The sequence below is a fragment of the Passer montanus genome, unplaced genomic scaffold, assembly GCF_014805655.1.
Source record: "Passer montanus isolate IOZ18808 unplaced genomic scaffold, ASM1480565v1 scaffold10, whole genome shotgun sequence".
Classification (NCBI taxonomy): domain Eukaryota; kingdom Metazoa; phylum Chordata; class Aves; order Passeriformes; family Passeridae; genus Passer; species Passer montanus.
Genome location: NW_024356505.1, coordinates 29813227 through 29838116, shown reverse-complemented (window position 1 = coordinate 29838116; position 24890 = coordinate 29813227). Strand labels below are relative to the sequence as shown.

The following is a 24890-nucleotide window of genomic DNA, read 5'->3' as shown; positions in this document are numbered from 1 at the left end:
CAAAACTCAATAGTGGAGGTGGTGTAAGAATTAGCTATTAATTAACTTTACAATTTAGCGGTTGGGGCAAATAACCTGCAAGAGCATTATCTGCAGAAAGCTCTCACAGACACCAATGCTGCTCACCAGCCCTTTCATTGCAATGTACTTCTGCCATGAGAGAGGGATGCATGCATATTCATTTTAAAGCAAGTGTAGAAGACATACAGTCAAATTATCACATAAAAGAATATTTGGGAAAAAGGCTGCATATATTCTCCAAACTTTGAGGTGCGTTGCATACGTGTAATCTTAACCAAATTGCATCTCAGGAAGTTTTTCCCAACTTAAGCAATCAGTGTTTGGGAACATTTGTCAGAACACAAAACCAGAAATTTTACATCTAGCCTGCAATCGCTTTCCAAATGTGCAGAAATTGTGTGTCTCCCACCCCGTCCCTGGGTTAAAAACAGATACCAGCATGAAGATCGAGTCTGCCACCTTGAGTAGCACAGAACACAAGTTTCAGCAACCGCTCAGGAAGTCCATGATTCCTGGTTAACCCAGAAACTACTATTTAAAAAGGCTTGTTAAGCCCATTAAAAAAATTCATTTATGATCACCACAAATGAATGTTTGGTAAATTCTCCAGATTTAACTATCTTTAAGTTCTGACACATAGAAGAAGCTATGCTAGAAGTAACTGCTAAGAAGAAACAGACATCTACCTTTACCTGCTAGAACTACCCAGCTTCGGCTTTCACATCTTCCTCTGAGCTGTGAGATTTATCAAAACATTTCCTACTCTTCCTCCAGGTAATCTCAAAGTAGGGTTCTTCATTCTCAGCACTAACACTTTTGCTAGAATTTTAATGCAAGTTTGGTGTTCTAGTTTTTGGGGGTTGTTTTTTTGTTTGTGGTGGTGGTAGTTTTGGTTGGGGTTTTTATATTTGTTCGACTTTGTTTTTTGGGGTTTCTTTAATATGAACACAGACACAATCTTTCCTGCTGGCAACAATTTTAAAGAGCTGGTACAAGAACCAGGCATGATACTCTAGCTTTGGTCTTCACTAGTGACATGTACAATTGCAACACCGCCTCCTTAGCATTTTCCTGTCAACGGGGAGACATTTCAGAGTCCTGGAAGTTCACAATTAGCTGGCAACCACGAACTTCAGTGTCTTCCAGGACCATCCTTTCAAAGGTATGCACACATTATCAGCAGTGAGCAACTACAGTAGGAAAGATTTTCCAGTGTTTTCTGTAATTACTTTTTAGCTGAAGCTATTCAAGATTGAAATCCCCGAAAGGTCAATATGAAAAGTTAGCAAGTCAACATTCCTTCTGAATAGATAATCTCACTTACTGCTACATATAGGACAAATTATTTTCAGATCATCAGTTTCTTTCATATTACTTTTCATAGTTTAACTATCAAACATATGGATTTGAATTCTTCAAAAGGGTATTTGGAACAGCTAAAAATATATTGCTTTAAAATGGTTTTGGGGATTTTTTAAAGTATTTCCTAAAGACTTCTTAAAATTCATACTAACATTAAAAGATCAGAAGAAAACACTACATAGATCATTTTCATTCAAATATCATATATTTCCAGATCATTGAAGGAATGTGGTGACTTTTAAAAGATCTTCTTGCACGGCTTCAAGAGATTTAGATTTCTACAGAAATAGGTTAATATATTGCTTAGTCCATGAAATTAAATAAGTTCTTTTCAACAGAAATTTGGAAACATTAATGCAAAACTTTTAATATTGGTATGCATATAGACTTATCTCCTCTGTAATTTTTAATAGTAATTTTTAACTCTCAAGTAAAAGCCATGACACAAAAAAACCCACCCAGATACAAACTGATGTTTCAAAGCAGATGGATACTACATTGATACAGTTATGGAGAGAAGAAAGATACTTTTCAGGCTGCCTCTATTTCTATTTTCAAAACAAGAGACAGAAGAAAAAAATCAGCATGAAGTTTGAGATACTAACCCTCTTGATCTCCTCTCAAGAAATCTACACCTGTAGGGATGGTTCAAACAATCCTATCACTTCATCTCAGAATACGAGAATTTAAAAGACCCAGTTACAGGCTGAATTCCTTCAGGATGCCTACTCTGCCTTCCACCAGTCTCCTAGTTTATTACAACAGTACAAACCTACTCCTTTTCTAACATAAATCTATTTATTTCTATAAATTAAGTTTAAAGGACTGTAAAACAACACTGAGCAGCATGAACACTAAAAGATGGAACAATTTCAGCTATAACTTTGTACAGTGTGGGAGATTTAACTAAAAGTATCTGTTTGTCTAAGCACCATTCTTCAGTTCTTGCCTGTGCTGCCCCTCCCTCCAGCCACTTCACTCTTTAAGTACCGAATGCATCCTGTAGTTAGTGAGCACTCTGAATATTGAGGACATAGCAAAATCCAAGATGCGCACTCTGACTATGGAGAAACCTTCAAGAAGGCAACTACTACTATGCAGGAAGAAGGGAGTAAGAAAAGACATTTTTGCATCTAAGCTGCTCAGTTACACAAGGGATTCTTCCTTGATCTGAAACAACTAGCAATTACTTTAATCACATTGAACTCAAGGCCCTGAAAACATCACTGCTATTAAAAAAAAAAAAAAAAAAAAGGAAAAAAAAAGTTCTTCACAGATACATCTCAGTCCAAAGCTTCAAAGCTTTTCCCATTATTAAACCTCCCCACTCCAATACCTCAGTCTCATTTATGATCACCATTTCAGTACAAAAGCACTATTTAAGTACTCAACAGAAATTAACATTTTAAGTTAAAAGCTATGACAGCACATGCAACTGAACAAGAGAAAACAGCACAGCCTCATTGCTGCTTCCTCACAACACTCTGAGACAGCATACAGATTGCAAGAAGCTCATTCCTTTCCCAGCAGGAGACACAAGAAACCTGACTTGAGTCAGACGGGTTGATACCAAGGTGTTCTGAAGGGAGGTACATGGGGCAGGGCAGGTAGCCTGCTTCCCAGCTGAACTAACATACCAGTCTATGAGTCCCAGAGAACTGAAGACTAGATTCTTAGAGAAAGCTCTAGACAGGTAACATCTTCAAGATATAGTTTTTAGTGCTCAAAAATTTCAACTACTATTATTACTTTCAAAAGAAAGTAATAAAGGAGAGAACTCACTAAGGGACCTTTAACAGTGAAAAAGCATAAAGCAGTTTTTTGACTGGTAGAGGTAAAAAATGGTGAGACACAGCTCACAGACAGTAAAACCTAGATTCAGGCATTTTTGCATAAACCAGCTGCTTAAGTTCCCACTAAAATCAATGATATATCCTGCTCACCCTAAAGCAGATACCTATGTTCAGTCAGCTGAAAAGTTCTTAAGTCCACTGGCTAGGTCTCTGCAGACAGTAATGGGAACACAGGCAATGAGCTCACACCCTGGCATCTAAATTTAGGTGCCCAAGACTGTGAGCCAGCCCTACAATTTATACAGCCAAAGTACATAGGCATGCTGATAGGCCAAATGTACACATGCTGTAAGCAACCCCTGGGACAACAGTCCTTTAAAAAAACCTTTTCTGAAGAAGAATACAGGGGTAAAGAGAAGTCAGTAAGAAAGCTGCTAACAGAACGAGTTGAAGTCCTGAACTACGTTCCATACAAGTTTCAGTCTGCATGAAAAGAAAATAGTTTGTAGATATACATAAGGAGGCAGAGATTCTGCCCTACAAAAGTTGTCTTTAAAAATAGCAACATATCTGAATGACTTCCAGCACACAACTGCTCAGGAAAACATCCCTCATTCATGAACTGTGTGAGTAGGCAAGGGCTGACATGGATGTATCTTTTTACTAGAGTTGTGTCACATTTTTTCCAGTTGCCACATGTACGTACATAGCACTGGACTTATAAACTAGAAAATTAAATAAATAAAGGTCGAGTGAAAGGAAATAATGTATTCTGAGCAAAACAAAACTCCAAACAAACAAAAAAAAAATCCCACACCAGAACTCCTACAACACAGAAGCTAGATTTTGAGTTAGGGCATGCTCACACACTGCAATAAGACAACAAAGCACCACTTCCCTGAATTGCCCTAAATTGACCACTTGTTCTTAATCTCTCCCAATTGTGAGATAACAGATCCACTTGTTGACAGAGCCACAGATTGCATCAATTGGTTGCCCATAGAATAACACTGGGACCACTTGTTTGACAATTATGCAGGCTAACATCCCTCTCTCTCTCAGTTCCTCAGTATCACAGTCAGAGGAAAGGACAGAAGAGTGAAAGCAGCTAAAGCACAGGCTACATTCTTAACCCTTGAGATGCCAACAGTTGGCCTACCGACGTGTCCGTGTCTACACCGGCTTTCTTGGCAAATAGGATTCTCCAGGGTAGACTGTGAGTGAAAGCTCTATCTACAATTCACTAATTCTTTTTCTCCTTTGGGCTTGCCTGCCTCTTTTGCCAGGAATGATTTTCAGTCAAGAAATCAAGATATTGAATCATAAATTCAAGCAGCAGTCACAGGAAGACTGGAGCAAATTATTGCTGTAAATAACAGGACAGTGATTCTGCATTTTTCTGCTGTCTTGAAGTCTGACAAAAGCTGTTCTTTGCTCACTTTCACTTTTTCAATATGACCACCACACCTAACACTTTCCCTAAATCTTTATTTGACAGGATATTATTTCCTCCATCTAACACTTTGTCAAGTAATCCCAAGCAGCAGCCTCTCTGTTATTTTTCCCAAGGACCTAAACTGGTAATTATTTTGATTGTCCTGCATCTTCTCTTAGCTACTAAGACAGGACTAGCTTCAAGAAATAAATCACACCAACCAACAAATAAACAATTCCACAGTACTAGCAGTGTGGAGCTGTTGGTGTGTTTCAGTCTTTAGTAGTTGCTACTTAAATAGGACCAGAGCCATTTTTAAATTAACAGGTGAGGTAACTTTTCGTTTTCCTTTTGGAATTAAGCATTCCAAAACATAACCAAATGACAGTAGTTAGCTAAAGCCCAACACAAAAACAAAATAGCCTTGGGGCTATCAGTATCCATTCAAGAGGACTCAACTGTTCCCAGACAGAGAGAAACCTGGGGACAAACCCACCAGTTTCTATTTTGAGGTAGGGCCATTCACATGTTCAACACATTACATTGTTTAAGAGCTCAAGACTAGAGCAGGCAGGTATAATACAGATTTCAGTCCAGTTTGAAGGAATGCTTTATGCCAATGGGCTCCAGGCCTCAGAAAGAAGACTTCCCAAATCAGCACAAAGACTGCAGCAGCACAGCAAGTTGCAGGGGCAGATGAGCTTAAGGACCCTCACATGGCAGGTTTCTGGTCAGCGATTTGGCCAGGAACCGTGGCTTTGAATGCCCATCTATTTGTGCCTTTATGGTCTCAACTACTCACACTAGCCTTTAAGGTGCATTTGAGTTCATTTATCCCCCCAGGCACTTGCACTTGGGACAGCAAGAGAAATGTAAAATCCAACAAGTTTACATTCCTGAATTGTCAGCTGTTGGTATTACTGAAGCCTGTAGCTGTCTCCCGAACTAGACTGCATTTGAGATCAACTGTGAAATCAGATCAGCTTCGCAACCAGGTACAGAACAGCGGGTTTGTTTCCTCCAGCACTGCTTCTCCAGTTCAGCCTTTTCACTTCACAGCTGGTAGAGATGCTTCTCCAAATCCCACCCTCAACACCACTAGACCCAAAAGAACCCCAGGAGAACTTACTAGGCTTGGAAACCAGTGGAGAAGCTGTCGGAGCATTAGTTAGCATTAGAAAACCTTCACTAACATTTCAAGTTTAAAACAGTCTGGAAACAGAGAACATAAAGAAAATAGAAACTCTTACACAGCACGTAGTTTCATACCCTGACAGAAGAGGAGGGAAGCAAAAATAAAAGCTGTTAGTACATAGCATATAAGTAGCATTTTAAGAACAGAAGGTTTGATTTACCAATTAAAAAACTTGAAACTGCACAAGTGAACATTTGATTCCTGCCTTTTCATTCTGATTAATACAAGCAAAGGATTTTCTGGTATTATTTACAAGTATCCAAGATCAGTAGATGAGAGCTCATAACAGCTCTGAAAAACACATATCAGTTTCACTCAACTATAGTGGAACTGTTCCGAGATTTCTTATATTGAGAAACATTAACTGAGTTAGCATTGTGGCATATTTTGTAACTTACTAGTTTACAGCCTGCAACAGTAAGGGGTTTTAAAATGCAAGTGCTTGCTGTCATTAATATACAATTGAACTAAGCATGCCACAAAGAACACTACAGGCTAAACTACAGGCTAGTGACACCCAGGTATGTAAGTGCCACATCCAAACCAAGGCAGGTTGCGATAGGGAGAAGGTACACAGGTCAGAATGCAAGCAAAAAAGCACACCATGCTGCTGAGCCTGACATTCTGGGTAAAATTATGTTGGTAGTGTCAAACAAAGGCACTAAACATATTCCTTAAAGCAGCGAGAGATGATTAAATACCTCTTCTGCCCTCCTACCAGTGACTACAGCCTCTATAACCCACATAGGTAACACAGGTATAGGTCCAAGCCTCAACGACTTTTTAAAATTATTTTACTGGGCTGAAGTCTTTTAGTTCCAGCTTATGTGCAGGGCTGTGACCTGTGGGGCTGAGTACACCTTTCAGTGCCTCTGGGAGGAAAGCAGGAGCCAGCTCTGGGTGTTCATGTCCAGAGAGAATGTGAGGTAGCTGCTTGTCTCCAGCTCTCCCCTGCTTGCCTGTGTCAGGCAAGAGAAGCAGTGTCCTGCTCTCCCCAGAGCATCTCCTTTCCTCGAAGATGGACTGAAATAACACAATTCTTAAAAAAAAAAAAAATCCAAACCCCCAAAACATCCTGCTCAAGAGCAAGTCTTTGTGTGAAAGTGTTTTAAATCTGAAAATTGGGTGCTGAGTGAAGCATATTTGTTTTCAAGCAGAATGAACAGGTTTTTAAGTACTCATCCTCTAAGCTATGAAAAGAGAAAGTAAACAATGAAAAAACACAGAAGTTGAGGGGAACTGCTAAGGACATCAAGCTTCAAAGTTTGGTTTAAAAGCTAAAGAAGTACATTCAGGATTTCACAATTACTCTTAACAGGTTTAGTTGTATATATAAAAGAAGACAGATCCCCTCGATGTTTAATGCTTTAAATCAGTTCAGTGCTTTAAATCTCTGAAGTTAATGAGAGTCTTATTTGAAAGCCTTTAAAAAAACAAGGGAACACACTCTTTCCTTAAAAATAAATGCTTCAAAATTTAATTAAAAATCCAACAAAAAAACCCAAAACCAAACAAGTGCACATGTTAAGGTGGAAAACACTGGCCAAAGCGCCCACCCCATGAGGTGCACAGGGCTCAGAGACACATTAAGTTGTTTCAGGGAAAGCCTCAGAAGGTGCAGGGTACACAAGCTGAAAACCCCCAAGTCAGAGAGAAATTTCCCATAAGCCTCGTGTGAAAGGCTGCCTCCTTATCCTCCAGTCACTGAATAGTGCTTTTCTTCTGAAACAAAGTGTATGAGGTACAGCGAACAAACTGTAAAGGTAACTAGGCCTTTTGTCATGTAGTTCCTCCACCCACTTGTACTTTACTGCACAATAGCTCGTTTACAGATTCAGACCACTCCAGCTCCACACAGAAACAATCCTGTATTGTGAAGTGAATCTACCAGAGGAGTAAAATCTAAAAATACTGCAGAAAGTCTATAGCAATCATTTCGTAGAACTCTCCGGTTCTTCCCTTAGAGACAAAGGCTTTCCCAATTTGAATGGCTAATAACAGACTTAGTCACTCCTTACTTGAGTGTGACTAATAGCCTGCAAGAGCAAAAAATGTATATGTACCATATGAAGCTGTTTATCTCTTAAAATTAAAAAAAAATAATTATTTGTACTGAAGCAAAAAGTAGTTGCAATGTGAAAACCCATGTTACTTCCTCTCCCATGTCCATCAGGGAGAACAAAGCACTTTGTAGCACAGAGACATTCCTGCATGTGCTACCCAGGACAAGCCAGAGGTGCTTGTTTACACCAGTGGGTAGGCACAGCAGCTACAGAATAGTGATGGGTAGAAAAAACTACCAAAGCACATGGTTCAACCAGCAATCTGCCTAGTCAGCCACACATTAACACAAGTAAATCATGGCAGACCAGTTAGGCTGCTGGGAAAGTCTGGAAGAAAAGACAGATAGCCTACCTACACTCTACTTGCACTTTCACCTCACAGAAAATAGTAACTCCATCCCCCACAAGCCGCTATAATAGAATAAAGATAAACGCAGGGATTATGCCAAGTTGACCCCAGGCTTTGTTCTTTCCCTCCAAGCATATTCAGTGAAAAGGTCTAAACACACATCTGATTTGACAAGCATTCAGATTCACAAAGAACGTGGTGAAAGTGAAATCATACTTGGGGCATTCATGGGTCCCTGTGTCAAAGGTCATTCAGCAGTGTTTCAGCTGCTGCTTGCTAGGATTTGAAATGAACTAGTATAAACTCCCATCGCCACAAATACTGACATACAGTTTATGCCAGACACATATGTCATAGCATGTTCAGCAAAATTTAGCTCAGAGATAATATAATTTTTGCATGAGCATTTAATCCTCACAATTGGCACTGCCTCATCTGGAAAAATGGATCATTTTCCTTTTTAGCCACATTCATGTCAACTCACATAACTCATCTGCAGAACACTGAATTATTATTAGAAAGAAGGTCTGACCAAACCATTTATATCCTTCCCTCTTTACATAAAAAAAACCCCAAAACCACAGTTTTTTCTACCTAACTAGAAGTTAATTAGTTGATTCAACCTGGGAAAAAAAGTCACATTTAAATCACTTAGCTACACAAGAGAGCTCAAAAAGGTTTATCAAATAACTTATCATTGATTTTCTTAGTTTCTCAAATATTATTTGAGTCTTCCAGCTGCCATTCAGGATATTTAAAGAAGGCACACAAGAAACTAACTTGAAACAGTAGCAGGCTGGGAAGCTTCAGGGCTACTAAAAGTGGGGGAGCATGCAACTGAAAACCTGCTGAGAAATAACAACAGGGAACGAAAACAAATGTATTCTTCCAAAGCCTTTGTGAAGCTCGCTCTCAGCTCCGGGCAGCACAGTGGCAAGCCCAGCTGTCGATTCAGCAAGCTGCAAGACTGTCACTCCAAAACAGGTCACAGTTCAGCAAGCAGGTTGTTACTTGTTTTTACTGCCGACAGAGAGGTGTACACCCTAAAAAGCGGCATTTCTGAGGCAGTGCTTTCCCAGGAACAACTCTATTTCTTTAAGTCTTACAAATAATACAACATTTTGCCACCAGTAGATGTCTTAACTAGGGAGAATCTCAAACCTCACTTTATTACAGGAGGAGGTTTTCCATAAGGATGCTGGCTCACCATAGCTGGCAATCAGGCACATTTCTGTCACTTGTCAGCAACCCAGACTCCCCCAAGCTGAAGAGTAAGGCACCAGCACATCTCCTACTACCACCACCTCCAGCTCCTGTGCCAAAGCACTGCCAGTGCATCTGCCAAAAAGCAGCCTCTATTCCTCATGGTTTCCACCAAAGGCATACAACTAGGCAGCAGCAGACACAGGACTGCCCCACTGACTGCTTCTCAAGGCAGCAGCAAGAGGGCTGTGTTTAGTGGGACACACACCATTACCTGACAGGAATTAGTTGCATTACATGCTCTCATCTCAAACACTAGGGCATCAATTTAAATAACCTTTGGGCAGGAGACAGTCTTTATTCTTTTGACAAATGAGAAAAAAAAAATACCTCTCAAGGAAACACAAAATATGCTTGTTCTTTTTGACTAGGGAAATAGGACCCCTGATTCCTGCAGATGCTCAGTATGACTTCATCTGCACCTTTGCCACAAGAATAACTAAGATTCCATTAAAAGTAGAAGACTGACATGATTTCAAAGACTGAATATTTTGTTCCAGAGCCCCCAAGCCTAAATGGAAACCTACGTGTAGGCTTTCCATGAGTGTCCCACTTGCAGAAATGGAGAAAAAACCCAAAAATAACACTTCTAGAGGGTGTGAGACAGGAGAGATGACTAAAAAACACTTATTCTTTCTCACGTGAGGATGACAACACAAGCATCAAAAGGCAATGCAGGCCTCACTTCTCTCCAAATCCCTTCTGTCCCCTGCTGTGAACAAAGCACATTGCTTTCCTAATGCCTGGCAGGTTGTGCTCAAGATGGTACAGAAATCCCTCCTATTCTATCATGCTGTGTAAGCAAACATATTTGTCATGTTGGTGCAGTTGCTTACTAGTTTTAGAATATTCTGAGTTTTGTAGATGGCTGTGATGGCTACCAGATACTTTGGGAATCTGAGCGGTACAGAGAAATAAGATTCAGTTAACAAAACCTTAAAAAACAAAACAAAAAAAAACAGAATCAGAGGTATTGATTAGTCTCATCAATAACACCCAAAGCAGTAATCACAACATGCTTTTGGCTGTATGGTTTTCCAGAACTCCATTATGAGTCAACATGAAAAGGAAATCTAAGGACAAGCACACGTGAATGAACCTGAATGATTTTGAATACGTTTCCTCCAAAACAGAACTTGACACCCCTTGTTCTCATATGCTACAGGCTGATCAGCTGAGGATTGCATTTCAGTCTCTGCAAGTTACCCAAATTAAAGAGTTCCCAACTGTATCAGAGATTGTCCACTGAAGTACTCTGTAATAATCACATAGGTTTTCCAGAACTGCATGATTTGCTCCAAGAAACCTAAACCACCTATTATTACAGCAGAGATAATCATAAGCCTTATTTAAGCTGAAAAACATAGAATTGGCTTTTTTGGTAGCATTTTTTCCCATCTCTAAAACAGTCTTGCTTGGAAGAGAGGGAAGAATAAAGGTGAAAATACACTGTAGCTCTGCACATCTTAAAATCTTGATGCTCTTGGACAGCTAGATAAGCTAGACAGGAGCAAGAACATTTCACTGACTCATTCAACTTCTACTCTACATTGAACTTCTACTCAATTACAGGATAAGGAGAAAAACATGAGGCTTTATAACATCTGTCTATACAGCACATCTAAAAGACTCTTCTTCATATTTGCTGGAGTCACCAGGATTCACACAGGGCCTACAACACATAGAAAAGATGGCAACAAACAATATTTCACATACCCTAACTTGTCTACTGCAGAAACAAATCTGTTCTACCTAACAAAAACAACAGACAAAAGACAGGTAAACTGCATGGTTCTGGGCTGAAGTAGGGAGCAAATCCCTGTGAACCCGTGAGCTTCCACATCTTCATAGCACTGTGTTTGTCAGAGCTTAAGGCAAGGGCTGGCCACTAGGACCCATAACAGGAAAACTGGGGGGAAGACACAAGGTGAAGGATACAAGAAAGCACCTTCCAGGCCTGTATTTTCTAAGCATCTCATTTTGTGGCATTCATTTCCACAGCCTTCTGTAAATTCACAGCTTGTACACTAGACACTTTACAAAGGCGACACTAAGCTCTTTCCACATCCTCCTCACTGCAATCAGCAAAAGACAACCTGTTTGCATAGTTTTAGAATATGTTGTAGTTTGGGTTAAATCCAGCAATAAATATTCTGAACTGGTGGCCAATTAAACCCAAAAAGCATGGATTTACAAGTTTCTGCCTCATGCTATTTCATAGCTCTGCAGCGGGTGCTCTTAATTATCACGTCCTAAACTCATGATTCCAATCTTGCTGTACTAGTATTTGCCAACAAAAAATTACCAAGAGATCTTAAGCATCAACCTAAAGCCTCTTATAACTGAGGGCTAATCCTGTTTATTAGTACTAGGACTATATTTCAGTAGTGTATTTCTATATAGAGAACTTCAACCATACCAGTTAACCAAATGTTGACTTCCAAACTGGTACTAGCAGGACCCAGAAAGTTCTTAAAAATTCCTGGTTTTAGTGAATTTGTCTGAAAGAGACTTTTAGAAACAGTGTACTACTTGGTCAGACAGACTGACATACCAATCACTTGCCACTAATAAAGAGCAATCATTCTACTCTAGGAAGCAGGGACATTGGGTTCCACACACCCCACCCTTCAAGGGTATATACCCCTTTAATGCACAATTCTTATAAATGCTTGGGATAAATGCTTGGGATAAATTAGCAGAGATTCTTTCCAATCTGCAAACTTTCCTCATAATATGGTGTTTGAGTCAGCTGTGCCAGCATTACACCTTAAACAACACAGAAAAACACAAGTAGAACTGTCCACCAAAAGAATATTTTTTTCTGCACTAAATACTTTTAAGATAATGAAACCCCCATTTCCCACATTTTCTTCTGGCTAAGTGAAGATGATCTTTCAGCTGTTCTGCCACTCTGCCCTTCTGCATTTTCCCATATCTGTCCTGAAAACCAGCCATGGCACAACACTGCAGCCATGCCAGCCAAATCAGTCAAAGGCAATACTCTTCTCAGTCCAATATGTAACTATGAAAACCCTAAAGAAGACAAGAACAGGTCTAGATCTTTTTATTCATAAATGCAACTTTCCTAAGCTGCATTAATGTGCAACACACTGCTTTCAGGAGTGCCAATTAAGTCACAGATGTTGGAAGATTTGTAAAATATGTAGCTAACTCCTTCCCCCCCAAGAGAGTTCACTTTCTTATTCTTACTCAGCTGTCTTTACATCACTTACCAGTGAATACATCTCCCTTTCCACCTGTGACTGCAGAAACTAGTGGCTTCCTACTGTAAACCACAGCAATCACATGGGGCAAGGAAAAAGGAGACTAGAAAAACCCCACAGATCTCTCTTAAACTAGTCTGGAATGTATTTTATTTGTCACCAGTTACAGACTACCCACTGTTAGAGATAGTTAACTAAACTTTAGTTTTATCACCAGCTTCCTTGCGAAGTAGCACAGTCTTCAGCACCATAAAAAGATCATATTATTATAGGAACAATTCTGAACGCAAAATAAAAATGCATGTAAAGAGAATTAATACTGCTCTCAAGGGAGCAGCATTTGTGGAGCTCTATGGTATTACCAGTTTCAGTTGTTTCCTTTTTTCTTGGGAGAGAGGGGAGGAGGCAGCAAACTTTATTGGAGGAGAGGAAGGGAGCAGAAATTTTTAGGAAGGGTTTTTGCTTAAGGCAAATCAATCCCAGGGACTGAAGAAAGTTGGTGTGTAACACGTAGCTAAAAGATCTTTGAAAGACACAACCCTTACAAAAAACAGTATCCACATCCAGAACAGTCACAAGGATACCTGGCAGCAGCTAACAAAATGAGAAAAATAAAGCTTGTTCTAACAGTATTCCCATTTTATTTATTAAAAGTTGCAATTCATACATTTTGCTGCTAAAGCATAAATTTCCAGAGTTCATAGCAGTTGTAACCACAGCAACATATTGAACAGACCACAACAAGGAAGACAAACGACACCAAATGTCAGTTAAGAGGTTTGTTTAATCATTTTAAGATAAGTTTTCCATGTTTTAACAATACATCCATATTCTATATACCAAATTGTTTTTATCCTGACTTGCCAGTTAGTTTGGAGGCTCGTATATATCAGAAGCTGTCTTAATTTCCTGAGCAGATGCAAACCAGGAAGATCTTCCATTTAGCATAAATTAACAGATTGCACCTGGTTTTTTTCAATGGGGGACAGCACCTTTTAGAGCTTGAATGCCATAAAAAACAAACAAAAAAAATCTTCTTGAAAGCTGTAACTGGAAGTTACAAGTGCACAAGCAACTATTGCTCACTGACAGTAAACTGTAGACAATCAAGAGGGCTTTTCAAACACTGTATTCTTACAATGGGTAAGTATAGCTGTCAAAAAAATAAACCTTGATAAGATTCCTCATTAGTTTTCATGCTACTATGCACACAGCCTCATTTGTCTACTTGAGCCAACTCTCTACAGCTTTTTATTTCATGTTCTCCTCCAGCATCTGGATTCTCTGTGTCTCAGCCATGCTCCTGGCCCAATTTCCTTCAAATCTGTATTAGCACATCTTCCAAAAGACTTAATAAACCTAACACACTTCTTCAGGGCAGATTATGTAATCCTGTAACTAAGCAAAACATTAGAGAGAAAAAAAACTAAAAGAAAGGAAAAAACCACACACACCTGCATGATGAAAATGAAACTGAGCCATCATGCTGTTACTCCCTTCCTTCCCCCACACATTCAGAGCAATCAGGAATAGCAAGTAGTACCTCACCAATTTAGCTCATAAGTATTTTCCTGCAAGAACAACTGTCAGCACTGCTCTGTAAGGCACCTAGGAATACTTTTGACAGTTGAAAAAAATTAAGTTTATTTTATACCCAATAACACGATCATAAACCAAAGGCTACTCTCTCCATCTCCAGTACAGACATCCTCAACGGCAGGCTTGTCATTTTTTGCTTTATAATGGAGTCATTTCATTGTATGCAAGAAGCCCCAGGCATTCTGTACAGCCCATTACTCTTTGCTGCCCACATTCAGATGGCTAATCTGCTATCAGCCAGAAGCTTGACAGACAAAAGGAAAAGGCAGGAAAACAGCTCATGCAGCTGCACATGCGCACACACACGTCAGCCACAAAGTGTTCCAACAGGAGACCCAAGAATGAACAAGGCACACATTGGATTGACAGTCCTACTTAAAACTGTGGTTGAAGGAAGACACACGAATTTCTTTAAAGGTAGACAGGTTGGGGAAACATTTAAGGGATAAAAAGCTTCATTAGGATGCCTATTAAGATACTTTACGGCACAAACCTGGAAGACTACTCAGTAAGTGAGCACCTTGGAACCTCTGAAAAGTCAAACATTTTTATTCTGAGGATTTGCTATATGAGACCTTCAAAATGCTTAGAAATATTGTCAAAAGTTAGTAGGATGAAATAAGAGTTAAATATAGGCAACTGTAACTATTATAATAACATTTGACAAACTTTAGATTTCAGCACTTCTGTTTTTTCTCTCTCAGAAAAGAACTCACTTTTCTAAAGAGTTGTATAGATTTTCTATATGGCAAATTGTTGCAACACCATACATATGAAAAAGCAAATACAATGAAATTATTTGTACAATAGTATATAACAAGAAGCTTTTTAATTACTTCTTTCCAGGCATGTGACATAAATAAACGGAGAAGGTTTGCAACTTCATACTAAAACAAAGAAAATGCCTATATTTGCTGGAGTTCTTAACCACCTTATTTTATTTCACTTCTGAAGGAAAGCATCTTAGCACTGCCACAAGCAGTACTGCCAAAAACATTTCTGAAGCATCAGATCCACAGACAACAGTTTGCATCAAACATCTTGTAAGAATTTCTGTCAGGATCATAAACCTCTGCTGTGTGTCATGATTTTTATTCAACTAAGTCTATTTGTATCCTTAACAGTTGGAAAGCTAAACTCTCCTTGTGTGAACAGGCTTAGTTCACAAAGTCTGCCACTAGTTTTATTCACTCACATGCTGAGGTAAAAGCCAGGCTCATCTCTTTAAGCCAGGCTCATCATCACATAAGTACCACATGAACTATGCAGGCGTGATTAATCACGTGGTGAAACAGAGAGAACTATGGCACATTATACGGTGTGATGTGTCACTGGAACTATTTCCCTTTTCCTATGCCACAACTACCAATTAAATTCTGCTTCTCATTTCTCAGGTATTACTTCACTATTGTGCAGAAAGTCTCCCAGCATTTTGATTGCTCTATATCACCAATTCTATCTTCCAATATTTGCTCAAAATCATACTTAGTGTTCCAGGAATACAGTACATCTGTCAATTCCAAACCTGCAAAATGTACAAGGTAAGCCTTACCATGAAGGGCAGAAGTTGTCAGAATAGTTTGTTCCACAGAATTAGTCTCTGTGGTTTACTATCATTACAACACTTATGAACAGAAGCCTGTCTTGTGTTACTACCGGGAGCATTCAGACCAGTCTAATAAATTAAATTATTAGATATAACTACAGATATATAGATATAGATAGATGCAGATACATATATGTCTACAAAACAAATCTGTACTGGAAATGCAAATTTACTTTCAGCACTCAGTAGCTAGAATGTATCAAAATAGGTTGTTATAACAAGCCATCCTAGAATCTGCTCCTATCTAAAGTTTAAAGCTGGCAAGAATACTATTTTCTTGTTGAAGAATACTTCTTTCAGACATGGAAGTTCTGAAATCCCCTGCTGAGCCTCGTCCTGCAGGTCGAGTACTTGTCTTCTTCTGCAGCCATCTGCAGCATCTCCTCAACAGCAGCACATCCCGATGGTATTCTGCAACCTTATCTTCCTCTCCCACATGTACAAGGTAAGAAGGGGAAAAAAAAACTACATTTGCATATGTAATTATGGTGCAGCTCAGCAGTGAGCAAAAAATTACTGGAAGTTGAGAACAGATATGCCCGATGACCACACCTTAGTATTTCAAATGAAAATGCTTAGCAAGGAAGGGGAAGGGACAGCAGCAGGGAAGGAAGCCAGTCATTACAGCTCCAAATCTGCTTCAAAGCCCTTATTCACCAACTCATGCTCTTTACCAGGCAAACTGTACCTAGGTCCTTCCTGTGAACAATAGCATAAGAATGAATCCAGTAGTGTGTGACTGGTTCTATTTTGCTTGACTTAACCAAACAGCTGTGCCAGGAATACTGTGAAGAAAAGGAAAAGCTTTGGAAAGACAAACAAAATAGGATGGGAAGATTAAACAGGTTACAGATTCTGGACAGTATCTCCTTTTCCAGTCTAAGACTTAACATGACTTATAGTAGACAGCTTACAGGAACTTAAGAGAAATGACAAAATGGTCTAGAAGGTGTGAAGAAGGAAAATCTGATACATACCTGGAAGCACACAAGGCAAAAATACTTCAAGGCATTAAGAAAAACTGTTTAAAGACAAGTGCATCTTAGAAAAGGGGACAACTCATCTCCCTGATGCTTCTGGGCATTAATAAAAATTATGTTAGCTTATGTGAGGAGGAAGGTGTTAGGAAAACAAACAAATAAAAAGCCCAACCTGCTTCTCTGGGGACCTACCAGTCCAACAAAAATCAACTTAAGCCCTGTAGTTAAGGCCTGATTTTTCTGTTTTTTAGTTTGTCCTTTTTCAGATGGAATAGATTTCCCCAGGCTTTTTTCAAATCATGCCACATTTGTGATGTTTTGTAATATCATTTTGCTTTCTTCCATATACACATCTGTGGATGGATGCCTACAAAATAGAACAGAAAATTGCCCTCACTGTCTGTCAGCTGCCTATCAAAGAGAATTGGGAAAAGGATATTTGCTGAAATAATGAAAACATTTTATATCACAATAACAGAAGGTGTTCTCTAGCATCACTGGCCCAACTAGCATTTGATCCTAACACAGACAGGCACAGTAGTTCATAGGTAAAAATACTCTCTACCACATCAGACTCTTAACCCCTTCTAGTGCTGTGCATGAAAATCACTCTCAGAATCATGGTGAATGGCAAGGTTTATAACTAATTTATCTCCAATGATCTTGCCAGCTCCTCCAGTGTTCCTGATCTATCACTTGACCTGTGAGAAGCTAAAGAACAGAGGAGTTGCAGAAAGAGAGGATATCTGCATCAGAAGAAGTACAGAATACTATGCAGTTAGTTAAGGAGAAGTTGTTTCTCTTCCTCTGACACACTCCCATATCATAGAGAGTTCTTGGTGTTTAAAGAACTAGTTTTACCTGTCCTTTCACTGAAGCACAACTGCTACTCATATTCACAGATCCTAATTGAACAGGATGCAATGTCATCACAGCAAAGAATTTTTTTTGTTCTCTTTTTCAGTTATAATTAAAAATACATTCATCATTAGACATGTTCATTTGCTTTACACAGCTCTCCAAAAATAGGATCAATGGAACACATTGAAGAGAGAGCAACAAGAAAGAATGCCACCAAACAGAAAGTAAATATTTGTAAGGAAACCAATAAAAGATGCCCATTTTCAGGTTTTAACCTTTGGGTGACAGCAGCTGTTAACCAAACTGCTTTGAAACAACGGGGGTAAAGTCCTCACATCACGGAGATTGTGACAGCTGGGAATGACAGCTGAAAAGGAGAGAACTGAAACAGGCTGCTTTCAAACAGTACTGACTCTTCAAAAATGAGAAAGCATATTTTTAGTTAACTTCTGTTGCTCTGAAAAGGCATGTTAAAATAAAATATATTACATTACAGTAATGACATCTGAGACAATCAGAGTGAGGCAAATTAAAAAAGGCTCCTTTCTTCTCTATTGTCCTTTCTGGGGACAAATGCACAGGTCTAAAGAAACATGGTTAATATATTCAGCACTACCCAACTGAAACATCTGAATCCTGCCTTGGTGCATCACACACAGATAAAAATTTAACAAGTTTTTTCTTTCTACTCTACCATCACCCATCCTGCTAACACATGAATGTAAGCTGCCAGGTACTCACACAAGGAATTGGATGTATAGGCCAAGAAGACTGTACAGGAAGACTCAGTACATACATTTTTACTGCCTGAAAGGTGCTTACATACTGTGTGATGGAAGTAGTATTTTTTCCTCAGGAGTACTGAAATAGATTTATAAAGCTATGCTGCATTTAACTAGAGTCAGTATTTTATCCATCAAGTCTCAATGCTCTTGACTGGGATTCCCATTCTTCTTGACTGTCACTCAGGAATACTACTTATCTACACAAAAAAGAGATAATTGGATTATTAAATAAACAAACTGTAGCTCAATAGGAAAAATGAAAGCAACTCCTACCTTTCCTTGAAAGAAATGGTCACAAAGATTAGAAAGTTGCAACTGTGAACAGTTTCTTAAAATATCAAACTTTTGTTACTCTTTCCAACAACAATAAAATAAGATGCGAGGAACTGGAAAACCAGAAAAGCAAACCAAGACTGAGAAATACATGAGCACATAATAATTAGCTAAAAAATCGACTCAGAGTATTAGAGGCAATGGCTTATAAAAAGTTTTAAAAACTTGCCACCATAACATGAAAATAGAAAGCATTAAAAACAATACACTCATGAAACCCCCTACACAACTCAACAACAATTCCAGTATTTCAAGGCATCACCCAGCCAACTGAGGTCAAAGCTATTTACCACTGTGATCTCACGCAGCAGCCAAATACATTTCTCTCTGGAAGGCCAGCAAGGTGCATCACAAATCAGGTATCAGACCTTCAGTGAGAAGCAGACTATACCCCTGCCTACTGCACTCTTCCTCCCTCACACATGCTTTGCCTCGCCCAAGCAGCACACATGCATACACCCCTCTGCTCTCCAGCCTTTGCTTGGGGGTTTGTCCATTTATTTTTATTTTTTTTTAACTACTAAAGACTTCAAACAGCATTTCCCTCAGCAGGAAAGAATCCCTACCCTGACTGATGTATTGCAGTGTCTCATGACTAGAGCTAACCACACATCTTCACAAATGAAGATATGAGAACACTCTTCATACCACCTTTGCCTCATGCTGCCCAGGCAGGCGCAGCACCCACCTGCACCCACAGCTTCCCACACAGCTCCACCTGTGACAAGCAGCTGTGGTGGCAAAACCTAGACTTGCATGTGCTTGTCACAGTCTAGTCAACTTATCAGGCCTGGCACTTATTTATGCATTACTGGAAAAGTTTTGTTTTGAGGATGACTTATGCTTTTTTATTTACTTACCATTTTCAAATATTAGAAATACTGGTAACACACTTCTCCAGTCATAACTGTCACAACAAATCCAACATCTAACGACATAATTTCTGCTCAGATGTTAAACTCCAACACAGTCTCCTTAAAACCCTCCACATCCCAGCAGGGGTGTTGATGTTTACAGTGTAGTCTTTAACTAAGTCCTTCCTGATGTGATTTATTTTTGTCTACCCTTGCATCACTGAAAATAAGATTTGGAAATACAAAACACAACAGAAGATAACATTCTACATCTCTGGCACATCATTACATAGACTATGAAGACAGAAAATATCACCAGTGAAAATAGTATCTTATTACCATCTAAAAATGGCTAAAGACAAAATTGAATTTTGCATCTTGCCACTTGTTTGGTGAAAGCAAAAATATTACAATAAATATGAAAGAACTTAAACAATTAAGCTGAAAGGAATAGTAACTACCAAATGACAAAACTATTCTTTCCCTTTAAGGCTCTAGATCAAGCCAAATGCAAGGGTAGTCCTGAGGATTAAAAATGGATTGGGACTCAGTCTTGCTATGGACTTCCTGTGTGACCTTGGGTAAGTCACTTGAGAATTTAGTTCTCAAAAATAACAGGCCTATTATAGCTGCCAGAATGAAGCACCAATGTTTCTGAGACCACAAACGAAAGACAGGGTTCTGCTTACTTGCCCAAAACAGAAAAGATCCTAGGTGTGAGTCCTCTTGAAAAATGTAGATAACAACCACCAAAAATTCAGAAATATTGATGTCAATCAGCTGAAAGTTAATCTGGCACTGTACTTTGCAATACGGTATGAAAGTCTACATAAAAACAGAGTCATTTTTGGGTTTCAATCTCTAGTTTTGGGTATTTGAAACCTATCATGAGTAGAACCCTTATGATTCAAAGAGATTCAAAAGAGATTCAAAATGTACTGTTTACTGTACAAACAGTACAAACTGTTTACAAACAGCTAATGTCTTGAGCAATAAGCTTACATTTTTGGTAAATAATAATGACTGAATTTAGAAGCAGGGATGCCTAAGAAGCATTTGGCCTGATAATATAGTTCAGTAGTTTCTCTACAATAGAGAGCACTTGATCAAAAATCAGTTAAAAAACCCGAACAAGCAAAAAACCTACAACCCAAGTTTCACAGAAGTTAATTTTATTTCTTTACCATAGTAATACAGAATCCCACACATGTTAAAAGCATCTGCCATCCCTCACTGGCATTTCAAACTCTATTAAAACAGATGTTTCTACATGAGGAAAGGCATTACAGTGATATTTTGACTTCAGAGTACTTCGGCCTCTCCCCCCAGCACTGGAAAACTTCTATAAGAAAAAATTATAGGTTAATACCACAACTGGAGTCTCAGTGGGGAAGGAAGCAGGGAACAGCTGTAGAACCCCTTCCTCCTGCTCTGTCCACAGAGGAGCTGCTCACAGAGAGCAAGGGCCCAAACAAAGTCAGTAACACCAATGAACAGGACCTGTCATAAAGCCCAAAGTCCACAGAAACCCCTCCCCACTGACTCTACCTGATGTAACTAAAATATTCAATAGAAAATTTGAACTGAATTCAAAGAAGTCAAATCCTCAGACTTCTAATTAAAAACATTGAGTGATTTCTATGAGTGGGAAGCCCATGACAGAAGGAAAGTTTCATCTTCTTGCTACTTTTCATTAACCCTTTCAGAAGCACATGTACAGAGCCCTACAAGCAAGGGAAATTGTTTCAGGAAACAAATTACCTTAAAAACACCCAACTGCCTCAGGTAACGAATTACCATTAGACAACCTGCTTCACAACTGTTAAAATAACAAGCACTGACTGCTGACAGAAAAATGAAGAAATAGTGATCTTTTTAAGAGAAATCACACTATATTTCAGTAGCTAACACTAAAACAGAAGTACTACTTGTTTATAAGAGAGAAGGTTTCCTTGGTCCCAAACAGTTAATTCAGTTGTCCATGTAAACCTGTTCACTGTGCCTGGAATTTTAACTCAGGCTACATTCCACAAATCCCAAACTGCAAATTTAAATTAACATTAGAGCAAAAACATGATACATAGCAAAAGCAGAAAGGCAATGGGGCAAGAGAAGACAGGCATAATCAGGAATGCTGTATTCCAAGTGTCACTAACACCTGACATCCTGCCGGTAGCTAACACCTTGGAGCTAAAAGAAATACAATTTTGCCTTATTCAAAGGGACTTACAGTCTTCTTACAATTCTTAGCCTGATAAGAAAACTTTATATGAAAGTGTTACCTAATAGAAATAAAAAGAGAGAAGAACCAACTGTAAAGCAACCGAAATAGCACTCTAACAAGTCAATTGACATAACCTCTTAGTAATAAATTCACTGTGACCAAGGCTGGCTTTTATCTTCTCCTCACATGTACCTGACAGCATGCAGAATTTAGTCAGATTCATACATTCCTCTTTTCACCATTAAATATGCATCTGAAAACCTGAAGGCATACTGGCATTATTTTCAGAATATCTATACTTTAGATTGATATATTTTCACACTCTAGGAAGGAAAGTTTTAAATATTTTGTTTTACTTATCTCACAGCATTGCTGAAGAAGATGTGTGACTTTTAGTTTTGCTGTTTAATAAGAACTAAGACAATCCCCTAACATACCTGAGAGAAGCTAAGAAAGCAACTAATCCTGACTGCAAACCAACTCAAAATAAGAAAACCTTTGCTGATATTGAATCTATTTGAAGTCTACTCAGGAGTCTCACAAGAGCATGGCTATGCAGAAGACCTTCAAAAAAATACCCAAACCATGTCTCTTTCCTCCTCTTCATTTTTCTATCAAAAGAGAGGGAGAAAGGAAAGAAGTACATAGGATGAGAGACTCCCAACTAGTGCTGTGTTTCTGCTCTATCACATTATCTCAACACTTTAACTCTTCTGCTGCAGCAGAAGTTGTTTGTGTATTGGCCAGAACTAAGGACAATGACACAGGGTAGTTTTCTTCAGGTAGGAAGTGCCAGATTTCCTTGTAAGTGGAGGCTTTAATGGCAGCACCAATCGGCTCTTTGCTGACCTCCTGTAGGGACCAATAAACAAGGTAGAAAAGGACCCAGCTCCAGAGTTAAGATGATAAGACTGTCTTTCCAGCGAGAGTTAATGCACCAGGATGGCTCCCAAACACAGAAAGCAGGGGAAAGAAAGAAAAAACAAAAGTTTACAGTGTAAGAATAGCTGCGTTAAGTTTAACAAGAGATAAAAAGAAGAAAAGTTTACAGTACTCAATGCCATAGCCCAGTATTATTAACTGGCATACTGGATGTCTAGTGCAACCTCCCTGTAATAATTTCATATTCTGTGGGAATATGGAGAAGAAAACACATAAAAATGCTTTTAATTTTATACTACAAACAAGCCAGCTGCTTATGCATCTCCCCTATGCCCATTCCTCATTAACAGAAGATACCTATAAGAACCAAGTGCATTCTGCGACTTTGGGAAAAAAAACCCCTTCATACTTATTTATTTTAAAGGTTAAAGGGTTAACATTTTTCTATGCATTTTCTTCAGTAAATATTTGCAAGTCAAACATAAACCCACTGCTGAGAAATCTCTATTATCCAGATTCTATTATCTAACCGATCCTGATGCTCCAATGCACAATGACTTAAGTTGGTTTTAATTCCTCAATAAAAGGAACCAAAACCAAAGATACACTACATTTTACATTGCAGAACTAGTTGATAAAGACTTTGAGGCTTTATATAATAAAGTGGGTGCAGCAATGAGGTCCAAAAGTGATGAAGATGAAAGATACCTGGAACGATACCAGATCTTATACACCTTTTGTTTTCTGCAAGTGATACGCGCTGCAGGCAAAACGGTTTGTGCTAAACAGCCTTAAATCTGGTTTTCTAATATTAAGCACAAAGGAAAAACACTGACAGCAAGCGTGGTAAATAAATCCCTCCCTTGAGAATGAAAGCAGCAGACAGGAGGGGGCTGACATGCATGCAGGAGAAAACTAAACACCATCTTTTTTTTTCTACCTGCACAAGTTGCCATTTGCTGCAGCAATCAAGGATCTTTTTTCCCCGTCGATTTCAAAAGCCAGGTTTTCAGAAAATTTCTCTCTCAAGTCATCTGTTGATATGCTTTAAGAGTATGGTATTCATATCACTGGATCTTTAAGAGAAAAATCCATTTTCTTTCCTGTTCAGGTAAACATGTTTACAGCTCCTGCACAGACGCTGGGTGGTTCAGACTCACATGTCACACATGTTGTCGTCAGCAACAAGAAAAGCCCCTTTCTCTGATCATCCACATTTTTAATAAGGTAAAGAGAACAGCACTTTCCAAACTTACCTTTAGCACAGCCAAATCATGAGCTAAATATAAATATTTACACGAGGACGAGGAATTAATAACATGAGCGTGCAAACACAAGAACACTTGCTAGAAAACGCACACAGCAAAAATAAGAAAAGCCTTTTAAGTTCAACGCGATCAAACCAACCCGTCAGCCCCTGGAAAGGCCGTCATTTATCACCACGTTATGCCCCGAACAGGGAGGATTAGAGAGGGGAAGCACCGATCGTGACTCCGATCTATTTCGGAGACCGTTCACTGCACATGAAAACATCTCAGATCGCAGGCAAAGCCTTCCTATCTGTGACCCTGCACAGGAAATGCCACATAAAACCTAAAATTGCCAAGGAGGGTTACAAAATCGCCTACTCTACATCCTATTCCGAAGAGTCGTGCTACGAGGACCGAACTACTTCTCCATTTTCCAGAAAATAAGTAGAGAGTGGGTGTTACGAGCCTTTATTCCCCCCGCCGTGTACCTTCCCATCGCATCTTAAAGTAACACACGTACCAAAGGGGAAAAAACACCACCCCACAGCAGCCCTTAAGCCCGAAATGTAAATGTAATTCCTTATATAGACTGCAGCAGCTGGTCACACACGCACGGAGAGCGGAGCGGGGGCCCCCGGCCAAACCGTTACCACCCATTATTATACAAACAGGTACCTCCGAAGCCAGAGGGAAGGCAAGAAACTTCGCCGCCCGCCCCCGCCGCCCGGGCGCAGCCCTCCCTTCCCCACCGGCCCGGCGGGGCGGCAGCGGGGCGCCGCCGGGCACCAACTCTCGGCGGGGCGGGGAG

General features: G+C 39.3%; 1 protein-coding gene across 5 annotated transcripts in view; it reads right to left on the bottom strand.

The window, feature by feature from the left end:
* The window catches only part of ZEB1 (zinc finger E-box binding homeobox 1), a 120924-nt gene that overhangs the window by 94225 nt on the left and 1809 nt on the right, over window positions 1–24890 (bottom strand). For 2 of the 5 annotated variants that reach the window (XM_039706585.1, XM_039706601.1), the window contains exon 1: window positions 23773–24704. The exons of 1 other annotated variant lie outside the window; for it this stretch is intronic. In XM_039706585.1, coding sequence (XP_039562519.1) covers window positions 23773–23788 — 16 coding nt within the window. In that variant the 5' untranslated portion in view covers window positions 23789–24704. Of the gene's footprint in view, window positions 1–23772; window positions 24718–24757; window positions 24864–24890 lie in introns of those variants that run through there. 2 more of the 5 variants (XM_039706620.1, XM_039706638.1) reach the window with 2 other exon arrangements.